This window comes from Leucoraja erinacea, chromosome 5 (genome assembly GCF_028641065.1).
Source record: "Leucoraja erinacea ecotype New England chromosome 5, Leri_hhj_1, whole genome shotgun sequence".
Lineage (NCBI taxonomy): Eukaryota > Metazoa > Chordata > Chondrichthyes > Rajiformes > Rajidae > Leucoraja > Leucoraja erinaceus.
This window is the reverse complement of record NC_073381.1, coordinates 27,444,002-27,468,924: the sequence shown is the minus strand read 5'-3', so window position 1 is coordinate 27,468,924 and position 24,923 is coordinate 27,444,002. Positions and strand designations below refer to the sequence as shown.

Genomic DNA, 24,923 nt, shown 5'->3' with positions numbered 1-24,923 from the left:
ATTGTGGGACATACTCGCATTCCAAAATAAATCTGTTGAGATGTTATTTTGGTATAATAAGTAAAGTATTTTTGTTAAATTTTACTGAAAACTACTCTTTACCATGGTTACCGTCAACCACATACATTATGATTTCCAAGAATGCCCATTCTGTGCTTGCCTCATTTTTTGATCAACTATCATTGTTCCCACACCAAATACAATTTAAAAATCCAGTCTGGGAGTCACTGTCTTATAGACATAAAATACTGAAGTCAACGGGACAGGCAGCATCTCTGGAGAGAAGGAACGGGTGACATTTCCGGTCTAGCCCTTCTTCAGACTGAAAGTCACGGGAAAGGGAAACGAGAGATATAGATGATGATGTAGATAGATGTAGACCAAATGTATGAGTCACAGAGGGGGAGAATTGAGAGAGGGCGTTGCAGAACTCTTGTCGGAGGGAGGAGAAAGTAGACATACCTTGAGGAGATTTCACAGCGGAGCAGCCAAAATGTGTAGGAAGGACCTGCAGATGCTGGTTTAAACGAAGATAAACACAAAATGCTGGAATAACTCAGCCATTCCTTCTCTCCAGAGATGCTGCCTGTCCCGCTGTTACAGCATTTTGTGTCTAGTCATGGTATTATAACACATTATCAACTGAGCAGTATAGGCCTATTATACACTCTACAATTCCATAAATAACATTGGGCATAATCAAAAAAAATCCATACCCATATTAGTGGTACAACATCACTATAATAGAATCATAACATTTGAGCAGTTAATTTGGCATGGCTATGCAGCTCTGGTAGCAAAGCAACATCTCTCTCTTTCGATACCCACCTTTCCATACAACTTTTCATTAAAACAACGATTCATTAAACAATTAAATCAGGCTCCCAATATATGTATGCAGGAAGAAATTCTGAGCAATTATTTTAATCAAATTTTAATCTTCACACAAATTAAACACTACATTATACAATGTTACAATCACTTCAACGATCACAACAGCTGGCTTCATGTATCAAAACAATCAAACAGCTTCTACAAAAGGTGCAGCTCTTAAAGATTTGTTTCTTGCAGATTACAAGTAGAAAATATTGTACACATTTCAATAAACAAAAACAGTTCAAAATATTGTTTTATAATTTTGCTACAAGAATTAAAAATAGACAATATTGTGAAAATTGGAAAGGCATATTTTGGTGATTCTATTCTGTAAGTTTTGGAAAGCTCAAAGCCACTGAACATTTCTTACAATGGGAAGAAACTAATTCATGTTCAATGTAGCATTAATAGAAAAATAAAATCATTTACAAATTCAGTGTTTGAAAGGAATTTCTCCTTATTTACACAATTTTGGAAGCCAATCCAAATTCATTTATAGAGTTTTACGTTCAGAAACAAATCACAACAGGTCGAACAGTTGGTGTTTTTACATCTATAAAAACACATATTTCATCTTCTGACATTGAAAATGTTTTTGAACCATTCTGAATTGAATTGCACAGATAAATTTTAATTAAATTCACCATGTTGTGCAGATAATACAAAGTTAATAAAATGTTTCACCTTGTAAACTTGATACAGCTAATATACCATTAATTACAGTGCAATGTTGCAAATACCATGGAATAAAAATGCTACCATTACTTTACTTTAAATATTCATATCAACCATGGATAATTGGACAAACCCAGAATGTTGAAACCAAGACTAGTTAAAAGAATGGAACCATGGTATTCAATTATGCTTAGCCCTCTCGACAACTACTATTAAAATGAGTATTGAATATATAAAGAACAGATTCATTACAAGCAGAGGTGATGGTGTTTTTTTTTTTGTCCTACTTCATGGAAAAGGATCATTCTTATTTTTTAATGTATTTGCTACACGGCAATATCACTCCCTATTTTACATTCATCATTTAAAAAGTTTGACAGTAGTGGCATGGGAAAAAAAAAATCCATGTAACGGTGATCAAGAATTTGCATAAAAATGGAATGAGAGAATATTTAAATAAAATAGTGTACAACACAAATGAAGGGGTATTTAAAGCAATTGTTGTCAAACTTTATCAGGTAAGTCACAAATGTCCCCATTTTATTCCCACCCCCCACCTCCCCAAACAGCTAAAGTATTCTATTTAGGACCTGATGTCTTGTCAATTTTATTGGAAGTATAAAAATATGGTGCTTGGATGCACATTGCAATTTCTTAAACATTACTTATTTTACACTGGACCAGCTCAAAAGGAAACTGAATGAAAATATTTTGTCACAGTCACAAACTACCTTTTTAAATGACCAGTGGTTGATGTTGGCAGAGCCTCAAAAAGCTTCATAGCACAGCATCAAAAGCTCCAAGTTTAGGAAAATTAAGAATAGTATGAATTTTCCATTTCTTGCAATATTTCAAGTACTTCTACATTTTCATATTGATCAAGTAAAAATTGAGTGTTTCTATTTCTCTTAAAGGCTTCAATTATTACACCAGAAATTAATTAAAATCAGAAAAATGCTCAGTGCTCAATAACCATATATGACCACAGACTTCATCAAGTATTTATAGAACTTGATGCAACAATGCCTGTTTAACCAGTTTAGCCTCATCTGCAAACAAGAACTGGAGTGGGTTAAGTCTATTCAGCATAAATCATTGACTCAAATTAAAATCCAAACCCGAATGTAGCCTGTTATTAGGAATGGGATTGTGGTGATGGTGCAATTTCACTTTATGCTATAAACAGAATACGCAGGATATTACCCAAACTAAAGTGACTACTTAAAAAAAGGCAAAAATCTTTCATCAAAATAATATAAACCATAATAGCCGATAACCAAGTTACATATTACAGACTCACTTCTTGAACCATAAAGAAAATAAGTATTCAGTGTTTCAAAATGTAGATGATCAACATGTTTTGGAGATTGTTTTGAATGTCCTTTCTTTCTCTGCCAACACAGCTGATGATTAGACAAATTAAAAATACATAGTAGGTGCATCGTAGGGTAATAAGTATTTTCTTTGTGTAGAGAAGGAGAGATTCCTCTCGTGATATTGTGCATCTCTGTTGTTCACATCTGTTGTTCATGGTGGCATTATTGCTAGAAAATTTGAAGTTTTGAAATCAGCCCTTCAGACGAGTCTCTATGAAGCCAAAGGTCAATTAACTCCCATGCAGATTTGTAAGTAGATTGTAATCTTGCAATATTGGTAGATCTACAATGTAAGCCAAGCACAGGATAACATTTAACAACAGAGCATGGACAGTGGTTAGACTCATGACTTGAAAATGCTATGGTACATCTATTACGCAACTTAGGAGCATCATTTTGTTCAGAGCTCAAATGTCCATGGATATATGCTAAAAGACTGGAGGTCAACCTATACCCATTTAAGCACAAGATGGAACTAATCTTGGTAATTATCTAAGGTACACAAAAAAGCTGGAGAAGCTCAGCGGGTGCAGCAGCATCTATGGAGCGAAGGAAAAAGGCAACGTTTCAGGCCGAAATCCTTCTTCAGACTTGTAATCACCTACTTGTTCATGTATCCACAGTTGTAACAATTTACATCTTTCTCATCTAAAACTTGTCGCATTATAGAAATGGCAGAAGGGAAAAATGCAGTGGATGCAATATATGGATCTTGGGAAAGCCTTTGTTCAATTCAACTCTGAGTTATTAAACAGAATTAAGCTGTATTAAGTTAGGAGAGAATTTCAAACTGGATTAAAAATCACCAATGAGGGAGAAATTAGGATATGGGTTTTAGAATGGTAGGAACTTTCTAGTAGTGCTTATGAAGATTTTAAGGATATGGACCACTTATGAACAATGTACCACAATGAGTTGATATAAACAAAACTGTAAAAGAAATAATGGGGGGAGGGATAAATGTGAACGTTCCAAGACCAACATAAACGTCATGGGCGAAATAATCTGCCGTGGTGTATGAAAATATGAGCTAAGTAAACATCTGAATCATGACATAGGTTGCTGATGGTTTCAGCAATCATTACAACACAAACACAAGTCATTAATTGTTTCAGCATCATGCCTGAAGTCTAAGCTTCCACTATATACTCATTGGCTTGCAAAAAAGGAAGGCCTAAAAGTTGAACACCCTTTGTGGATGGAGCTCCCTGCCGAGGACCTTCACCTCCTTTCACCCTTCCCCTCCCACTTCCAGCACGTTACTCCACTAATCTTTTCAATGGTTGATTCCTAGTGGACCAGCTGAAGACCCCATACTTGCAGATCACAAGGGTTTAAGACTTAAATTGGTTATTTCAAATAGCATTCCTCCAAATTTCAGAATAGAGTTTGTGGAAAGTAGTCTGCGTTCAAGGCACAAAAACAAACCCTAATGTCAGCTGATTTATGAAATATCAATACAAGTGCCAGTGAAGTCAACCGAAATTAGCCAAATTTTAAGAAAAAAGATGCTAAAGGTTTTATGATCTCAGTTTCACCAGAATAATGTTAATTTTCACAAACTACAGCAGAACCTCTATTGTGAGAGGTGGCCAATATTAAATCAATTTAAAATATTCGAATCTTCCATCATCTCTGTGGTCAAGTACAGTTTTGGTACTGTTTCAAAGATCCCAGTTGAGTTTTTGCTTTGTTTATTTTTTTTTAAACATTTGTTCTAAGTATACTTTGCACAAAACATTCAAGACTGTACTTTCTTTAACTGACTCTCACTTGTTAAAGAAGGTCAAGAATGTATTTGTAGTCCTAACCTTTCATTCAAATGCACTTTGTGTTCATGATGGTCTTGGTATCTGGTCCAAGTTGTTGTTCAAAGCAGCATAATTGTTCGAGGTTGATGTGTTTTCCACTTCTAGCCTTTTTAGTTTTGAATGATTCTGTTCACTTTCCTTTCGTCTTGACTTAATTGGCAATACCAACATGATCAAAAGGGGAACAATATGTAGACAGTAATACCAAGATCTAGGAAAGAAAATAATTCATAGCCAAGTATGTAATAATCACATTCTATAAACACTGTTTACACATTAATTTTTCTCAAAAAATACTTTTGCCACCCATCGAATATTGTCATCTGAAAGAGATAATATAAAGTAACAAATGCATCTGCTCAAAAATACTTGGGTTGTTCGAGACAATCAACTTTTAAAAACATCTAGGATCATCATCAATAAAAGGAAATCCTGAGGATTGGAGGGTAGCTAATGTAACCCCACTTTTTAAAAAGGGAGGGAGAGAGAAAACTGGGAATTACAGACCAGTTAGTCTAACATCGGTAGTGGGGAAAATGCTGGAGTCAGTTATTAAAGATGGGATAGCAGCACATTTGGAAAGTGGTGAATTCATTGGACAAAGTCAGCATGGATTTAAGAAAGGCAAATCATGTCTGACGAATCTTATAGAATTTTTCGAGGATGTAACTAGTAGAGTGGATAAGGGAGAACCAGTGGATGTGTTATATCTGGACTTCCAGAAGGCTTTCGACAAGGTCCCACATAAGGGATTAGTATGCAAACTTAACGCACACGATCTTGGGGGTTCAGTATTGATGTGGATAGAGAACTGGCTGGCAGACAGGAAGCAAAGAGTAGGAGTAAACGGGTCCTTTTCAGAATGGCAGGCAGTGACTAGTGGGGTACCGCAAGGCTCAGTGCTGGGACCCCAGCTATTTACAATATATATTCATGATCTGCATGAGGGAATTGAATGCAACATCTCCAAGTTTGCGGATGACACGAAGCTGGGGGGCAGTGTTAGCTGTGAGGAGGCTGCTAGGAGGCTGCAAGGTGACTTGGATAAGTTTGGTGAGCGGGCAAATGCATGGCAGATGCAGTACAATGTGGATAAATGTGAGGTTATCCACTTTGGTGGCAAAAACAGTAAAGTAGACTATTATCTGAATGGTGGCCGATTAGGAAAAGGGGAGATGCAAAGAGACCTGGGTGTCATGGTACACCAGTCAGTGAAAGTAGGCATGCAGGTGCAGCAGGCAGTGAAGAAAGCGAATGGTATGTTAGCATTCATAGCAAAAGGATTTGAGTATAAGAGCAGGGAGGTTCTACTGCAGTTGTACAGGGGCTTGGTGAGACCACACCTGGAGTATTGCGTACGGTTTTGGTCTCCTAATCTGAGGAAAGACATTCTTGACATAGAGGGAGTGCAGAGATGGTTCACCAGACTGATTCTGATGGGGGGGTGGGAAGGGGGGGGGGGGGGGTGGGAAGGGGGGGGGGGGGGGTGTTCCCCTTCCCACGGTAGGAAGCTTTTGCATTTTTCAGTTTGAAATTGTGGAATCTGGTGCATTTTTTTAACTTACACTTGATGCAACATTTATGCTTCAAATTGGATTAGGTGTGAATAAAGTTAGGCTGAATTACATTCCTAATTACATTCCATAGTAGAGCCAGGCTCTGATTAACAGGTGCAGCACATGAATGACCTTAGTATATTCATGTATGGAAGTCAGATTATCATTCATACTGTTATGCATATATAGAGAAACAAATACATAGAAGCAAGGCAAGAGGAGTCAGACGTCCATCACTTTTCTGCACAAATAAATCAATTAACCTTACCCTTTGACTATAGAAACAAGATGAAAATAATGCCACATAGTCAACTGTATATGGTTTAATGAAATTAAGATATATATGTAAAACATATATATGGAAACAGGCCCTTCGGCCCACCAAGTCGACACCGACCGCAATCTATCATACACCAGTTGTATCCTACACGCCAGGGACAATTTACAGAAGCCAATTAACCTACAAACTTGCACTTCTTTCAGATGTGGGAGAAACCAGAATTTCCACAGAAAACCATGTGGTCATAAGGAGAATGTACAAATTCTGTGCAGACAGCACCCGTAATCAGGATCCAATCTGGGTCTGTGGTGCTGCAAGGCAGCAACTCTACCGCTGCGCCACCGTGCCACCCCATTAATTTCCCTCTCTCCCCCACCTCCAGCAGCTCTGTGTCCAGCTGGGGTCCAGGGGAGGTGAGGGTCGGTGACCTGGGGGTCTGGGGGAGGTGAGGGACAGTGACCCGGGGGTCAGGCATCGGCGCCTTAGCCCGAGATTCATCCTCGCGGCACCGACGCCCCCACTCACCCGGTCCGCTACTGGCCGGGGTTAAAACTCCATGCGGTGTGGACAGAGTGGCCACCGGACACACAGTCGCTGGAGGCGAGGGTGGGAGGTGTGAGCTGTGCCTCGGGGGATGGGGGGGCTGTTTCTTTTTTTTCTTCTTCTATTTTCTCCCACAATTATGTAATTCTGATTCTGTTCCATTCTGTTTTGTAGTTTTTTGCACAATCCGCAAGCATTGCCACTTTTCATTTCACTGCATATCTCATATGCGTATGTGACAAATAAACTTGACTTGACTTGACAAGCAGAAAAGTCCAGGCCAACAGTCTTGTTTAGGAGAGGGGTCCTGCACTGCTAATGCAGATTGGCATTATTTGACTGTAAGTGGGGGACTTTACCCTGGTATCCTCACCAAGTTTTCTTTCACAATCCACTTCACACAAATAGATTACGTATCAATGTTTTTTTTTAAAACAAACTTGGCCTGCACAAATTGACTGCTGTTATTTCCTCTGTTACAACAATCCCTGTACTTCAAAAGTACTTCACTGTCTGATCTCAGAGACACTAAAAGAATGATTACATTGCCAGTGACTATGGTATTGTATTCCTGTGGACCCCTTAACATTTCTGGACTCACAACTGCAGAGGTTGAAATCTTGAGCAAAACACAAAGTGCTTGAGAAACTCAGCAGATCAAATAGAATCTGGGGAGGGAATGGACAGACTACACTTCAGTTGGGGACCCTTCTTCAAATGGATAGCAGTGGGAGAGGAAAAGCTGGAAAAGAGAGGTGGGGACATGACAAAGGTTGTCAAATGTGTGTTTTCTAAGTGAGTTCAATGTAAACATCTGGAATCAAATTGCTTCCATTCTCAGTAAGTTTCTACCCTTATTCTCTCCTTCAATAATTACAAAAGGCTTCTAAATGTCCTGTTATTATATAAATAATAAACGAAGCATTATTATGATTAATGTAATCTGGTTTGTAGGCGAGTTTTGAACAAATAGCTATACTCAAACTAAAGCTTGATTAAAATTAAGGAGTGAGGCTACTGCTTTCAGAATTATTTTAAGAGACCAAAGAAAGATAATGTTTAACATCATTCGATGAGAAGTATTTTCTTAATCACGTCCAGTTGGGTTTGGGAGTAGGATTGTCTGAATCTGCCAGGGCAGACATCCATCCCAAAGGGGTTGGAAGTTCTCCAGCAACTGGTGCTTTTTGTTTACTAAGTCCCCATTTTTTCCTTGTTCTTTCCCATGAACCTATTGTGGGACAAATAATTAATCCAGTATGTTCTTTGTTCTAAAAATGAACTACCTCACTAAAACTGGAGTAATTTGAATTTACGGTCACTTACTATGTATATTGAGCCCTGTTCAAATATTTTGTGCTAAAATTAATCTTTCAGAGAAGAATAGGCCTTGTATCAAACAAATCTATAGCAGCATTGGCAGTACTTGGTCATAGCCTCAGAATAAAAGGACGTTCCTTTAGGAAGATGATGAGGAAGAATTTATTTGGTCAGAGCGTGGCAAATTGTGGAATTCTTTGCCACAGAAGGCTGTGGAGGCCAGGTCAATGGATATTTTTAAGGTAGAGATAGATAGATTCTTGACGTACAGGTGTCACGGGTTATGGGGAGAAGACAGGAAAGGGGTTAAGAGGGAAAGATAGATCAGCCATGATTGAATGGCCAAGTAGACATGATGGGCTGAATGGCCTAATTCTGCTCCTATCATTTATGAACATGAACTGACTAGATTAGTTACACAAGTAGGGTAGAGTTTCTGCTGAGGATACATTCAGCAGTTGAAACAGATCTCTTCACTGGCACAACCTCCCATGCCTGAGACTTTAAAATTGCTTTAAAAACTTTAATTGATGCGTGTACAAATGATGATGTGGAAGAATTTGACAAATAGGGTTGAAAAAATAATCAGTGTCAACCCAGGAGTTCTGAGGAAACAGATTTTATATTGACCAAAACTGATTTAGGAACATTCAGAATAATATTCTGATTATTTTCTGTCAAAGAAGAACCTACTCAGCCTTTAGACTCCTTGCAAAATTTTCATTTTCTACTAAATGCACTAGAAATTATATTTGAAAGTGCTGCTTGCTGACTATGCTCGGTATCTACATTAAAATAACTCAAAAGTCCAATTTGTGGTTAACATTTGCACAGATTTTCATGTTGTTTACACATACCTTTGAAACAAAATAAAGAGGGCATTGTAACAGAAATTCTGATTCCCAGTTTATCGTGCTCAAATGTCTCAAAATATTCATATGCTTACTTGATTACAGATTTGACATACTCGCTTTTCAATTGAATACCACGGGTCTTCTAAATCTGCATCATTTCACAATATAGCAGTACAGAAGGATCTCGACACATAACGTCACCCATTCCTTCTCTCCAGAGCTGCTACCTGGCCTGCTGGGATTACTATTAGCAGTACAACACCATTGGTTTGTATTAATTGGATGTTTTAATTTAGGAACACTTTTTAGTCCATAATTACTGGTTATTTTTGCTCAGAGGGAATCTACTGGGAACTATTTTGTTAAGTGCATGTGATTGCTGGTTGGCACGGACTCGGTGTCCAAAGGGCCCATTTCCATGCTGTATCTCTACATTAATCTAAACTAGACATTGTATGATGGCAGCATGGATTTCTTTTGTTTCACATATCAGAAAGCTTTTGTGCAGTCTCACAAAATCCAAACATCAGACCAACGGAAAGATATGGATTTGAACCAACTAAAGGACTGTTCAAATCCAAAGTATATTGCAATGCGCAAGAACTAATGTAGACCAATATTAATGGAAACATATCAGAGTGGATGGCCATATTATTCTTAAGGCACATAACCAAAACGTTTTCAGTTCCATATGCTTGTATCAGAGAATCATTTATGTAATCGAGATGAGAAGAACTTTTTTCACACAGAGAGTGGTGAATCTCTGGAACTCTCTGCCACAGAGGGTAGTTGAGGCCAGTTCATTGGCTATATTTAAGAGGGAGTTAGATGTGGCCCTTGTGGCTAAGGGGATCAGGGGGTATGGGGAGAAGGCAGGTACGGGATACTGAGTTGGATGATCAGCCATGATCATATTGAATGGCGGTGCAGGCTCGAAGGGCCGAATGGCCTACTCCTGCACCTAATTTCTATGTAATTTCTATGTTTCTATGCTTCTAAAGGAAGGTAATTCAAGCAGCTCTATGAAAGAGCTGAATAATTAGCCACAATGTGTTTCTCTTTCTCTAGAGCCTAACAATATTTTATTATTTCTTAATTAACATTTCTAATGTTTCCATCATTGTTCCAGTGAGTGCATTTTAGAATATGGCACAGAAAGTGCCATAATGACAATTAAATTGAATCTTGATCTTGATCTTGAAGGAAGATTTTGTTCTTGTACAGAAAGAGGTTCCTTTGCAATTACTTTAAATCTGCATTCTGTGGTTACTGTTCCAACTATCTACCAAAACTCTGCCTAATTTCAAAATGTTTAACTGTCCCTTATCCCCTTCTGTTAGGAAACAGAAAATGTACTATTTTAGTAAATACTACCAGTAGATTCCAGATGTTTTCAGCTTACCTGTAAAATTTTAGGGATGGCTCCACTGAGAGCAAAACAAATGGCACGACTGTGTAGCTGATTGCGATCATGGTTGCAATCCAAGTGATAAAGTCATAAAATAATTTGACACTCTTTGTCTTGATAAAATAGATTCGAGTGTTGTTTCTAATCTAGGGAAAAAAAGGTAGTTGATGTAACACCTCAGATAACCACTGCCTGGACAAAATGCTACAGTCTGTTAAACATATAATCTTGGTTTCTGCCACGACTACAATAATGTTGCTTTTATCAGAGCAAAGAATTTGCAGAAGTTATTTTTAATTGTTTTAAACTTCAGTTACAACATACAAAGAGGCATAAAATGTCTGAAGTTCCATATACAACAGTTTTGTGTGTACCGATTATGAATAGATTTTGTGGCTATCAAACTGTACAACTCCTCGCCCTTCTGTCATGGGGTACACTGACTCTCTCTCTGGGCTTTCCACTCGTCACCTTAATTTTGTGTTTCATGTATCTTGTTATGTTTTATGACTGTTCACAGACCAATTTCCCCCCTGGGATAAATAAAGTTCTATCGTATCATATGGTCACAACAATCATAGCCAGTTAGGATTTATCAGCTAACTGCATAGATTATAAAGATTATGCCAATTTTTTGATCATGTCAACTAAATTTGACAATATATCAATATGCATTTTACCTGTAAATAAGGAAATGTAATTGCAGGCTTTCCTACCATTAAAGTAGTGTTTTTCACAAAAACAGTTTAAACTCTTGAAATAAACTTTGTAAAGGCAAGAGAGAGAAAATATAAGAATGTGACATGCTGCTCTTACAAATGTTGCGATAATGAAGAAATCTAAATTATCACTTACTGCACGAGCTGCTAATGTTATTGGTATTGCTGTAAGAAACGTCATATAATAGCCTGGGTACACTCCATGCCACATTGCAGAGATAATAAAAGTTGCTATTGTTGGATAGTAACGGCAGCGATCATAGCAAACCCTGAAACAGAAAGGTAGAGTTAAAAATTCAAAATGCGCGTTTGTAATCGACTTCTTTAACAAGGCTTCTCCATTAGACCAGCACCCCAAAGCATCAATCACTTGCTAAGTTTGGTTCCACATGTATCAACTAATATTTTTCATATTACTGAGATGAGGTTTACATCAAACTATAGGCCCGTAGTGTCACTTCATTTATCCTTGATTACACCTCCCATGCTGGTCTTAGGGTTGCACCAATCCTTTGCAGCCACATGACTCCCTATGTCCTAGAGATTTCTTGTGTGCTATTTCCTCCATCTCTAAATAGGACTGACAATTTGGTGCTGCAATCGAAGTTCTGAAATGTCTCTGCAGATAGCTGGAGATTCTCTGAAATAGTTGGGTAGCCATCAGTGCATGACAGCCTATTAAGCATTCAAAGCACTTTGACTGATATTATGATCTTGTTCACCAACTTCAAAAGTTGTACTGGACTATCATACATGCCAAATACTTGCAAAATTCTACTTTATGAATCAATTAATGATTTTGGATGGTGATGAAAGTTTGTGACTTGGTTCAAACTGGGATTTACAAGCCATTATTTTCTGCAAAATGTATACAAGATGAACCCGATCATTAATTAGCATCCTACAATTCCACTATCAGGATATAACATAACCTATATTCTTCCAATACATTAAAAAATAAAACACAGAACCAAAATAGACTCTGCAACAATTCTTATCTTACTTAAACCCCTGTCTTACGGTGTGAGTCCACCCACGAGTGATCCCGAGTTTAAAACAAATTAAACTCGTAACGCTAATGGTAGGCACTCGGGAAACTTGTTAACTCGTGAAAATCTTTCAACATAATGAAAGATTTCCACGAGTCAAATTTACTCTTGAAGTAAAAATGTTAAACTTTTAAACTCGTTAGAAGAACGTAGTAGCCCGAGAGTTTACCGTAGTGACTCATGAGTCTACTGTGGGCACTCTTTAACTCAGCGGGACAGGCAGCATCTCTGGAGAGAATGAATGGGTGATGGGATGACGTTTCCAAAATTCTGCTGCGTCTTTGTGTTACTGCAGCACTGTGTATTCAGTTTTTGTCAACCAGCATCTGCCCTTTTTGTGTATAACATTATTTGTATCCATAGCAGTTGATTGTCGCTCCCTTCAGTTTCCCAGGGGGTCGGGGGGAGATGCTGCCTAGTGACGATCTCATTTATCCAACGAGTTACGCTCTCTTTAAGGATTAATTTCTAAATAACCCGCCAATTTCTCTTCATTCGCTGTTATATCGGAGAACTGCTCCAGATGAACTCCTGGATTTGATTTTTTTCCTCCTGGAGGTAAAAGAAAAAACAAATGCACTTAAAGCACCAGGGGTGGGGTAGAGGCATACGACCATTGAACTGGGCGATATTATCCAGAATTAGTAAAATAAAACAAAAATTGGAGTACTGAATAATGGCATAGATTTAAGAGGTGCAGGAAGGAACTGCATATGCTGGTTTAAACCGAAGGTAGGCTCAAAAAGCTTGGGTAGCTCAGCGAGACAGGCAGCATCTCTGGAGAAAAGGAATGGGCGAGATTTCGTGTCGAGACCCTTCTTTAGACTGCTGTCGCCTAGTCCATTTCTCTTTAAAGAGAGCGTAACTCGTTGGATAAATGAGATTGTCACTAGGCAGCATCCCCCCTCGTCCTGACCACCAGGGAAACTGGAGGGACCGACAATCAACTGCCACGGATACAAATAATGTCATACACAAGAAAGGGCAGATGCTGGTTGACAAAAAGTGAACACACAGTGCTGGAGTAACACAAAGACGCAGCAGAATTTTGGAAACGTCATCCCGTTACCCATTTCTTCTTTCCAGGGATGCTGCCTGTCCCGCTGAGTTAAAGAGTGCCCACGGTAGACTAACGAGTCACTACGGCAAACTCAAGTTCTTACGAATTTAAAAGTTTAAAATTTTTACTTCAAGAGTAAATTTGACTCATGGAAATCTTTCATCATGTTGAAAGATTTTCATGAGTTACCAAGTTTCCCGAGTACCTGCTGTTAGCGTTACGAGTTCCAACGTTCCCGCTACGGTAATTCTACGTGATTACCACGAGTTTGATTTAATTTAAACTCGGGATCACTCGTGGGTGGACTCGCACCATGAGACAGGGCCATTATCCGCAAAACTTTTAAGAAAATGCCAAGTCAGATCTTTACCTTTTAAACCAGAGAGCTGTTTGGATGTTCCAGTTATCGATGAACATTTTAAAACTTGTTGCTGACTGAAAAAGAAAGAATTGAAGTTGAAATTATATTATGGAAATGACTTTGACTTGAGTAGGTTAATAAAGTATAACTCGACTATGTGGGACCCGTTGGGTCCCAGTCACACAGGGGGCCTGGTCCCCCCAATGCAACCCATTCCCCAACGCAATATTCCACCACACGGGAGGGGGAGGGGGTGTGGGGGAGGGGGGGGGGTGTGGGGGGGGAGGGGAGGGGGTGTGGGGGGGAGCGGGTGGGGGGGCATGTGGAAATGGGGGTTGTGAAGTGGAGGGGTTGTGGGGAATGGGGGGCAGGGGGAAACTTGGGGGGTGTGGGGGGGGGGTCAGGGGGGGGGGGTGTGGGGGGGGGGGGGGGGGGGGAAGTGGGAAGGAGGGGTTGTGGGGAGGGGGGGTTGTGAGAAATGGCGGGTGCGGCGGAGGGCGGGTGCAGGGGAGGGCAGGTGCGGGGGAGGGGGAGCGTCTAAACCTTCATAACTTTTGTACTATTTCACCGATCAGAACAAATCCTATTTGACTTGGAGCAGAGGAGAATGGTGAGTAAGGTGGCGAAAAATCGTAGCGCTATGGGGGATCGTTTTTGCGCAAATTTAAAAACACCGAAGACCGGAAATGGTCAAGATGAGAGCTTTAGTAATAGTTTAGATAGATGAAGACTGTAAAGAATTGCAGTGGCGTGTAGGGGAGGGGGGCAGTGAGTATATTTACTTAAGATTAGTTCTCTTCTAGTTCGCTTATCAATACAAAATCTAGATTAAATTTAACAACGAAAGACAAGCATGCTGCCCCTCAAATCGTGAAAGATAAAACTTTCTGTCATAGACAAAGCAAATTAAAGGCACATGGATCTGCATTATCCTTTTATGCTATTCATGTACACTTTCCAGATTAAGATCTTATCCATCCCATGTTTGAGGTTCCTGATAGAAATGTAAGAACCCAAAAGAGGATTCAGTAACTATTTTACAGGCGCTGAATTTCTTTGACATAATAAAAGGAACAGCATTGGGGCTAGTTATATAGGAGTGTAATTGTCATGAAAATTTAAAACCATTCTCACCTCAATGTTCACGATATTTAAATTTGAAATCAAATCCCAACGTTCACTGCCGTTCACATCATAACCATTGAAGCCAAATCCTGCAGCATTGTTAATTGCGTCAGCTATTCAAAATAAAATTATAGTCATTATTTCAATATTGGTTCACAGATGAAGCGTGGAACACGGTGCCGAACAGAAACAAAATAGGGTAAGAGGTGCAAGAGAAATGGCACGTGCATAGGTGTGTACATGCAGTAATAAAATTAATTCAAGGCAACTACATTTTGTGCTAAACTCACAGCTGTATCATGTCATACAAGTCGTCAAGTCCTGGAGACATAATGATTAGTTAGATTTAGTTTTAAAATAAAGATAAGTACTGGAGCAGGAATTGCAAACTTACAAATCTTAGATTAGGGTGCCCCTTTAATTTAGTTTGAAATGCACATTTCAATCACACTTCACAACTTCCTTATTCACTCATCGCAACTGATGTTGATTTTAAATGTGCTGATTATACATAAACCCAGGTGATGAAAAACATAAAGTGAATTCAGTTCCTGTTTTGAACCAGTTGAGGTCATCATTTTGTGAACTGTAAACATCCATTAACATGCAATTCTAAGCCATTCCACGAGCGGAATTATTTTAAAAGACGCAGTCCCATATCTTTAAAATACTCTCAGAACATAATGCTCTGTGTTAGTCAAAAACTATTTAAATACTCACCAAGACTCCATGCAAAATAGTACTTTGGCCGGGCAGCCATTAATGAAAAATAGAGGTAGAATACTCGACTAGCAAAGTTTGCTGTATTCACAAAAGTTTCATCAATATTGTATGCCACTGGGAACATCTTTGTGATCGTCAGGTGAAAAGTCAAAGAAATCCCACAAACAAGGAGCTTACACAGTACAGCTGGCTGGAAAGAAAACAGAAGGAAGTTCATCATTAACATTTTACAAAATTAAACAACAAACATCTCAGGATTTCAGAAAAAAATGTCAAGTCCAATCACTCATGTTTATGACATTTCTTGCAATAGTATATCTAGCTCCCCCCCCGCCCCACTTCCATCATAGATGGGTCCCTCACGTGTCTGCTCGTTGGACGTTGGACAGTGTTAGTGTGCGGGGATCACTGGTTGGTGCAGACTAAGTGGGCCGAAGAGCCTGTTTCAATGCTGGATCTTTAAACCAAACAAAATCATGTTACAGCTATACAAGACATTGCTATGACCACTTTTAGAATAGTGTGTACAGTTACTGCTTGCCCTGCTGCAGGAAGAATGTCAATGAACTGGATCGGGTGTCAAAAAGGAGGATTTTCTGGGACCAGTGTTTGAGTTATAAAGAAGTAGCTGGATAGGCCTCGACTTTTTTTGGAGCAGCATAGGAGGCTGAGGGGCATAGATAAGTTCAACAGCCATAGTCTTTATCCTAGTGTAGGGGAGTCTAAAGTTACAGGGCATGTTGGTGAGAGGGGAAAGAGGGACCAAAAGATCAACCTTTTCCACACAGACAGTGGTGGTATACGAAACGGGCGGCCAGATAAAGTAGCAGAGGCAGGGTATAATTACGACATTTCAAAGACAGATAGACAGTACATGGAAAGGAAAGGTTTCGAGGGACACGTGTTCGGGGCAGGCAAGTGGGACTAGCTCATCGTGGCAACCTGTCAGCGTGGACGAGTTGGGCGGAAGGAGCCATTTCCGTTCTGTATAGCTCCATGACTGAACCATGATGACATTCTCCAATCAATTCACATCTGTTAAAATGACCATCAGTTCAGTGATAGTTGTTTCTAGAACATTCCTCACATCAAAAGTTGAACTGGTAAACCTGAGTTTGTCTGTTAACTATGATCTTTTCCATCATGCTGTCATCTGTTCAAAATAAGCTGCTCACCAAAAGCTATTGGTGTACTGGAGTACTGTCCGATTCACCTCTACCTCTTTGTGGCCATTGGACTTCTCCTGTGGAACTGGTACATTACAGTGCTGAGAACTATGTTCTGTGCTCTGCATCTTCCCCTTTGCTCTACCTACTGGACTTGTACTAGAGTTTGACGATGGTATTTACGTATAGTATTATCTGATTTGATTGGATAACATGCAAAACAAAGCTTTCACAGTACCTCGGCACATGTGACAAACCTAAACAGGTTTTCCGTGCCCTTCTGAAATCATTCCAGTCGTTTTCTTAGACGTTGGGACCCTATGGTCTGCTTGTCGATTGTAATACACAACAGAAGTTCAAAGTCAACCAAGATACATCACATCCAGCCAATCTCAAGACAATAAATTCTACACTATGTAGCAGTTACTAAAAGTTCAGCCATTTTGGCCAATTCCCTGATCAAAGAACAACTAAAAACAAATTAGTCTGAATTAGTTGAACTTCATCAAGGTGATCTTTATGAAGTTGAACTTCATAATGGTAGTATTTCCCATGCTTTTAAATTCAAGCACAAATTACTCTCATCTATTGACCAACCAAAAACCTGTTCTTAGATGTTTGAAATGATGACAGGCTCTTCAATTAGCTCAAAATTAACATTTCTGCCAATTTAAATTCCAAATTACTTCATCTGTGGGTCAATCTAAATCAGACCCACTTCTTAGTGACAAAATGTGTCTCAAACTTTCTTTAATCAGAGGGTTAACATTCATAGCAGCATAATAAAGTGGTGTATTAACAAAAATCCTAAAGTACAAAAACAGGCTAATGAATTATTATTTTGCACCAATTTATTTCTTGAAATATATAATAAACAAAATTAAATGTCAACTTGAAGTGTCAAGTGCATTTCAAAATAGCTCAACTCCAGCAAGATTGTAATTTTAAAATCTCACCACAGGTGAAGGTTCAGCATGTTCACATCGGTCATCTATTTTTCCATTCACTACAGAACGTTTCACGTGCAATGTTTTGCCTTCAATGAATGCAATGTAGTCTTTGTATGTGTACAAGGGCCCCGCTAAGATCCCCATGAAATTACAGTTGTAGCTTAAATATTCCAACAGACTTGGCATGGTCCTGAAATTCAAATCACAAAACAGATTAATTGAGGCAGGCACACACCTGTTAACATTTGTAATTCTTTCAACAACTTTGGAAAAGGGTGGCTTCATATTTTTCCGTAGCTATGGATTAGCAAAAAATATTCCCAAAATAAAAATGTGGAAAGAGCCTTTCTTAGTAAAAGTCAGAAGCAAAACAATTGTTTGTCATGTACATCAATGATCTGGATGATGGTGTGGTAAATTGGAATAGTAAGTATGCAGATGATACTAAGATAGGTGGGGTTGTGGATAATGAAGTAGATTTTCAAAGTCTACAGAGAGATTTATGCCGGTTGGAAGAGTGGGCTGAATGATGGCAGATGGAGTTTAATGCTGATATGTGTGAGGTGCTACATCTTGGCAGGACAAATCAAAATAGGACGTACATGGTAAATGGTAGGGAATTGAAGAATGCAGGTGAACAGAGGGATCTGGGAATAACGGCACAGTTCCCTGAAAGTGGAATCTCATGTAGATAGGGTGGTAAAGAAAGCTTTTGGTGTGCTGGCCTTTATAAATCAGAGCATTGAGTATAGAAGTTGGGATGTAATGTTAAAATTGTACATGGCATTGGTGAGGCCAATTCTGGAGTATGGTGTACAATTTTGGTCGCCTAATTATAGGAAGGATGTAAACAAAATAGAGAGAGTACAGAAGAGATTTACGAGAATGTTGCCTGGGTTTCAGCAACTAAGTTACAGAGAAAGGTTGAACAAGTTAGGGCATTATTCTTTGGAGCGCAGAAGGTTAAGGGAGGACTTGATAGAGGTCTTTAAAATGATGAGAGGGATAGACAGAGTTGACGTGGATAAGCTTTTCCCACTGAGAGTAGGGAAGATTCAAACAAGGGGACATGACTTGAGAATTAAGGGACAGAAGTTTAGAGGTAACATGAGGGGGAACTTCTTTACTCAGTGAGTGATGGCTGTGTGGAATGAGCTTCCAGTGAAGGTGGTGGAGGCAGGTTCGTTTTTATCATTTAAAAATAAATTGGATAGTTATATGAACGGGAAAGGAATGGAGGGTTATGGTCTGAGCGCAGGTATATGGGACTAGGGGAGAATACGTGTTCGGCACGCACTAGAAGGGTCGAGATGGCCTGTTTCCGTGCTGTAATTGTTAAATGGTTATATGGTTATATGGTTTAAGAATTGCATTACAAAATGTGTAAAGAATGCAAGGTCTTCGCTAATATATATTTATAAAATGTTAGCAGTTTTCAATGATAATTTCCATGCCAATTTTATTCTGACTTCTGAAGTGATCTATTCAACATGTGGATAGACCGACTAGTTTGAAATAATTAGGGTCACGGATCTGTTTAAATGCCATATGATAATACTACTATATTGAACAGCAATAAATTAACAAATAACAGTAGCTTGTAACAGAGTTAATGCAATAATCAAGGGAAATAAATATGCAGACTGGTCACAAGTGCAGTTTAGATTCGTTTAAAATGTTCACAGAATTGATTCAAGTCACTTTCTTGGAACATTGCGTGGTTCAACAGACCAATGTCTTCAGTACTGAGACAGGATTAGTTGGCAATCCTATGGAAAAGGTTCCTCTGAGAAAGAGTGCTCTTGGATGGGATTTCATTTGGGTTCTATGGGGACATTTAGCCCCGCATATAAATAAAACCAAATACATTGGTATGAAGGCTATCTAGCTAAAGTGCAAGGGAAGTTATATTAAAAAGTAGCAAGGTGTCTGAGCAATGATACACATCAAGGAGAAATATTTGAAAATTCAACATTTTACTCCATTGACAAATGGTCTGTGATGAAACAAAAGTATTCTGACTCCATAGGAAGGAACTGCAGATGTTGGTTTAAACCGAAGATAGATACAAAATGCTGGAGTAACTCAGTGAGACAGGCAGCATCTCTGGAGAGAAAGAATGGGTGACATTACGGGTCGAGACCCTTCTTCAGACCCTGTCTATCTGTGATAGGATATAAGGATAGTATTCGATTAACAGTTTATGGTGCTGCAGAGAACAATAATAACAGAAGATTGAGAAGATATTGTGGAGAAAAATGCCAGATGATGACACAAGAGTGGAGAAAACGGAAATAAAATTTAAAGCTCAGCACAGTGGCGCAGCAATAGAGCTGCACCAGAGACCAGAGTATGATCCTGACTATGGCTGTTGTCTGTGCAGAGTCTATACGTTCTGGGATGTAATGTTAAAATTGTACAAGGCATTGGTGAGACCAAATCTGGAGTATGGTGTACAATTTTGGTCACCCAATTATAGGAAGGATGTCAACAAAATAGAGAGAGTACAGAGACGATTTACTAGAATGTTGCCTGGGTTTCAACAACTAAGTTACAGAGATAGGTTGAATAAGTTAGGTCTTTATTCTCTGGAGCGCAGAAGGTTAAGGGGGGACTTGATAGAGGTCTTTAAAATGATGAGAGGGATAGACAGAGTTGATGTGGACAAGCTTTTCCCTTTGAGAATAGGGAAGATTCAAACAAGAGGACATGACTTCAGAATTAAGGGACAGAAGTTTAGGGGTAACATGAGGGGGAACTTCTTTACTCAGAGAGTGGTAGCGGTGTGGAATGAGCTTCCAGTGGAAGTGGTGGAGGCAGGTTCATTGGTATAATTTAAAAATAAATTGGATAGGCATATGGATGAGAAGGGAATGGAGGGTTATGGTATGAGTGCAGGCAGGTGGGACTAAGGGGAAAAAAAGTTGTTCGGCACGGACTTGTAGGGCCGAGATGGCCTGTTTCCGTGCTGTAATTGTTATATGGTTATATGGTTCTCTCTGTGACCATGTGGGTTTTCTCACTGTGCTCCAGTTTCCTCCCACATTCCAAAAGACGAGCAAGTTTGTAGGTTAAATGGCTTTGGTAAATTGCCCCTTGAGTGCAGATAATGAAGTGGGGTAACATAGAACTAGTGTGCAAGTGATCGATGGTTGGCATATGCAGTGGCCAAAGGGCCCATTTCCATGCTATATCTCTAAAATTAAAGCTATATGAGAAAACTTGGAGAAAATAAGTTTGCAAAATCATTGGTATACAAAAAGCATAGTAATGACTCCAAGCATGGATGTTTAAAGGACTGAAACAAGAGAAATTTTGTCAGGGAGTAAACAAAATGGCTATTTTAAAGTGTATTTTATCTCAGTATTTTGCATCAGTCTACCTAGAAAAGAACAAGAAAGTATTCCATATAAAAAAAATTTCAAGGATTAAAAAGACTGAGGAGCTTAAAAGTAATTTATGTTAAAGAATTATATGAGAGAGAAGTCACTTGAATCTGAAGGTCTGCATCCCAGTGTTTTAAAAGACTGCAGAGATGGTGAGTGGATTGATTGCGAGCTCCCAAATTTACTTCGATTTTAGAATAATCCTTGTGGGTTACACATGTTTTTCAAGTCACATTTCAGAAATGTGGCCGAGAGAAAATGGAACTTTGGACAATTACTCTGACAGTCAACAAATTTTATGAAAGGGAAATCACATTTATCATTTCACATTTATCACCTTTGTCAAATGTTTACTTGTGGATGTGGGCTTATAAACATACTACAATTTCTCCTGCTTTCATGAAAAATGCTAAAAGATAACAAAATTATACATTAATAGAAAATGCAGTGCGCAAACAAATTGTGCAAAATTTGAAAATGTATTCAGATTGCAATGGGTTTAAGTATTCCTCTCCAGCAGAACTTCATTTAAAGTATTTCCAAAGTCTTTGTAGGTTAATTGGCTTGGTAAATTTGTAAATTGTACTTAGTGTGTGTAGTGTTAATGTCCGGGGATCGCTGGTCGGTGCAAACTCGGTGGGCCGAAGGGCCTGTTTCTGCACTGTATCTCTAAACTAAACTAACACACAGTATTCTACTGTCATTTGGCATACAAGGACTCGGGAAGAACATAAACTCTTCAGGCCACAGTGCAAATTTTAGAGGCAGCAAAATCTGATACTCAGCTATTTATTTTATAATCAAATCACCTTAACAAATTATTTATGCTCATCATGACATATTGTTTTATGCAAGTTCATTCTATTATTTTATAATTTTATTTCAAACCAGCAACTTCCCATTGTGCACTTTTCTAAATTGTTACTACAAAAATTCATTCTCTCAATGTATTCAACCTTCAAATAAAGAGAACTATTTACACATGAAGGAACTGCAGATGCTGGTTTAAACTGAAGATAAACACAAAATGTTGGAGTAACTCAGTGGGACAGGCAGCATCTCTGGAGAGAAGGAATGTGACATTTCGGGTCGAGACCCTTCTTCAGACTCATTCATTCTCTTGTACATTTGTTGACATCAAATTCTCAAAATTGAGGAACAATCTTTGTAATAACAATTCCCCTTTATTAATGAATTATTCATGAAGAATATACTGGGCATTGGTCTGATTTTTCCTCCTTTTTGGACTGTTAGAAAAATCTGATTTCTGGATCTAACTCTTCCTACTACAATCTTCACTTTCCCCATTCCCTCTTCAACCCACTCTCAACTCCCTGCTCTCTTTCCCATCCATCTTCCTCTCCGCACTGCCTGTCTGCTCTGATGATTATAATTTTGAATCATTGGACAGCTGACGCTATTTGATTCTCTACTCGTAAATGAGAATTGAAAGGCAAGCTGCCCAAATATGCAGTCTAGTGAAATTCAAGCAGGAAGATCAGCAGAAGAGGAAACAGTCGTAGTGCAACAGAGGCAGCTGCTACTGCTTTTCATCAAATATTCATGTCACCAACTCAGTTTTAAGAAGATTGTCACAAAATGCTGGAGTAACTCTGCAGAACAGGCAGCATCTCTGGAGAGGAATGGGTGACGTTTCAGGTCGAGACCATTTTTTAAAAATGTGAAAGAAGGGTCTCGACCCGAAACGTCACCCATTCCTCTCCAGAGATCAAACATCAAAACACATTTGGGGCTTATCCAGCATCCCACCAACCCCCCCCCCAACCACCCCCCCCCCCCCACCACCCACCAACCTACCTCTTCCTACCCCAACAGGTGTAGAATTACAACAAAACACCCACATTCAAAGTATGTTTTGGGAATAGATTGAATTTATGAATTATCTGCTGCAAAACGTAATTCTGATTAAATTCTAGGAAGCAGACAGACCTATTAAAGCCAGAACACAGACACAAATTGCTGGAGTAACTCAGCAGGTCAGGTAGCATAATTCGAGAAAAGGACTAGGTGACGTTTCAGGTGCCTATTCGTTAAAGATGTAGTCTGGCCCACTGAGTTACTCCAGCAATTTGAGCCCATCTTCAGTGTCAACGAGCACATGTAGTTCCTTCTTGCACAGACCTATTAGAATAGGATTGGACATAATAGGGGTCTTGGGTGTGTTTTTTGGGGGGGGGATTTGCTGAGAAGAAAAATAATGAATTTCCTTTAAAGTGAGTGTGTCACATAACACCTTTAATACTCATTCATTAAATTATCACAAATATAGGTTCAGAATTTAGAATTATCTTTCAAACTCATTCGCACAAACTCTAACAAAAATATCAGCGATATCAAAACTCATTTCACCAGCAATTCTCAATTCAGCCCTGCATCCATTACACTCATCAAGCAAGATGCAAGCCCACAACCGATGGTGTGAACACTGCATATTCCAATTCCAGATGGCCCACTCCCTCTGACCCTCCATGCTCCTTTCCCACACCCACCAGTCTACCTGGCTTCCCTCTTCTTTTGTTCAGCTTTGCCATCCCTTTGGCCCCCTACCTGACCTAAACTCAATGCCCTCCCATAGCCGATTCCAGCTGCCCATCATCCACATGACAATCTGCCATGGTTTCTTCCAACTTGATTCACCTTTCCTATCCCATCCCCTCTCTCACCTCCCATCGTACCTTCCTTGTCTTGTTCTGCCCATCATCGACCAGCCTCTGTCTCACCTCTCCCTCGGCTATCTTTCCTCTAAACTCTCAGCCCTGACGCGGGATCTCGACCCGAAACATGGACCATCACATTGCATCCACAGCAATTTGATTTTTGCTTTCAATTAAATGGCATATAAATTCGATCAATCAGAGCACAGTCATCTCATCCTCTACAGATTACATAGATATTAAGGGGTTTGAAAACACTGGTGAGAATTTCAAAATCAAAGTAATGCTTAAATAAACTTCAACATAGGTGAAGTTGCTGCCTCACAGCGCTTGCAGCGCCGGATTCGATCCCGACTGCGGGTACTGTCTGTACGGAGTTTGTATGTTCTCCCCGTGACCTTGGGGGTTTTCTCCGAGATCTTTGGTTTCCTCCCACACTCCAAAGACGTATACGTAGATAGGTTAATTGGCTTGGTGTATGGGTAAATTGTCCCTCGTGTGTGTAGGATAGTGTTAACGTGGTGGTGATCGCTGGTCGGCACGGACTCGGTGGGCCAAAGGGCCTGCTTCTGCGCTGTATCTCTAAACTAAACTAAAACTAAACAAGCAGAGGAGATGGCTGAATGGGGCTTGATACGAATCAGGAAACAAGCAACCAGGTTTTTGAACTGAAAAACATGGGACACATCTCGTTGTATACTGGAACAATCAAGTCTAGACCAAACATGCTGCTGTAGGAGATGGCCTAAAGCAGGACCAGATTTGGTGATGTTAATGTCAGAGTCAAATACTACAACAAGATTGGAGCGCTAAGTTTGAGCGAGAGAACTGATGACCAGAGGACAGAACATGTGTTGGCTCTATTTAGTTGGCTCTATACTTAAACACAGAATTTCCTTGGACATCCTGTTTTGGATATTGTAATGAGTGGAGTTGTACACACATTAAAATACAACACATATTTATTAAAGTCCACTTACAGCATTGGACTGCAGAACGTTACAGTAGCT

The 24,923-nt window shown here is 39.3% G+C and overlaps 1 protein-coding gene across 1 annotated transcript in view; it reads right to left on the bottom strand.

Moving 5' to 3' along the window:
- Positions 1–908: 908 nt before the first annotated feature.
- The window catches only part of LOC129697066 (lysophospholipid acyltransferase 2-like), a 128,634-nt gene continuing 104,619 nt past the window's right edge, over positions 909–24,923 (bottom strand). The window contains exons 7-14 of the mRNA XM_055635281.1: positions 17,859–18,042; positions 15,734–15,926; positions 15,023–15,126; positions 13,898–13,962; positions 11,555–11,687; positions 10,694–10,845; positions 4,739–4,949; positions 909–3,210 (exon numbers count right to left, since the gene is read on the bottom strand). Of these exons, the coding sequence (XP_055491256.1) occupies positions 4,763–4,949; positions 10,694–10,845; positions 11,555–11,687; positions 13,898–13,962; positions 15,023–15,126; positions 15,734–15,926; positions 17,859–18,042 (1,018 nt within the window). The 3' untranslated portion in view covers positions 909–3,210; positions 4,739–4,762. The remainder of the gene's footprint in view (positions 3,211–4,738; positions 4,950–10,693; positions 10,846–11,554; positions 11,688–13,897; positions 13,963–15,022; positions 15,127–15,733; positions 15,927–17,858; positions 18,043–24,923) is intronic.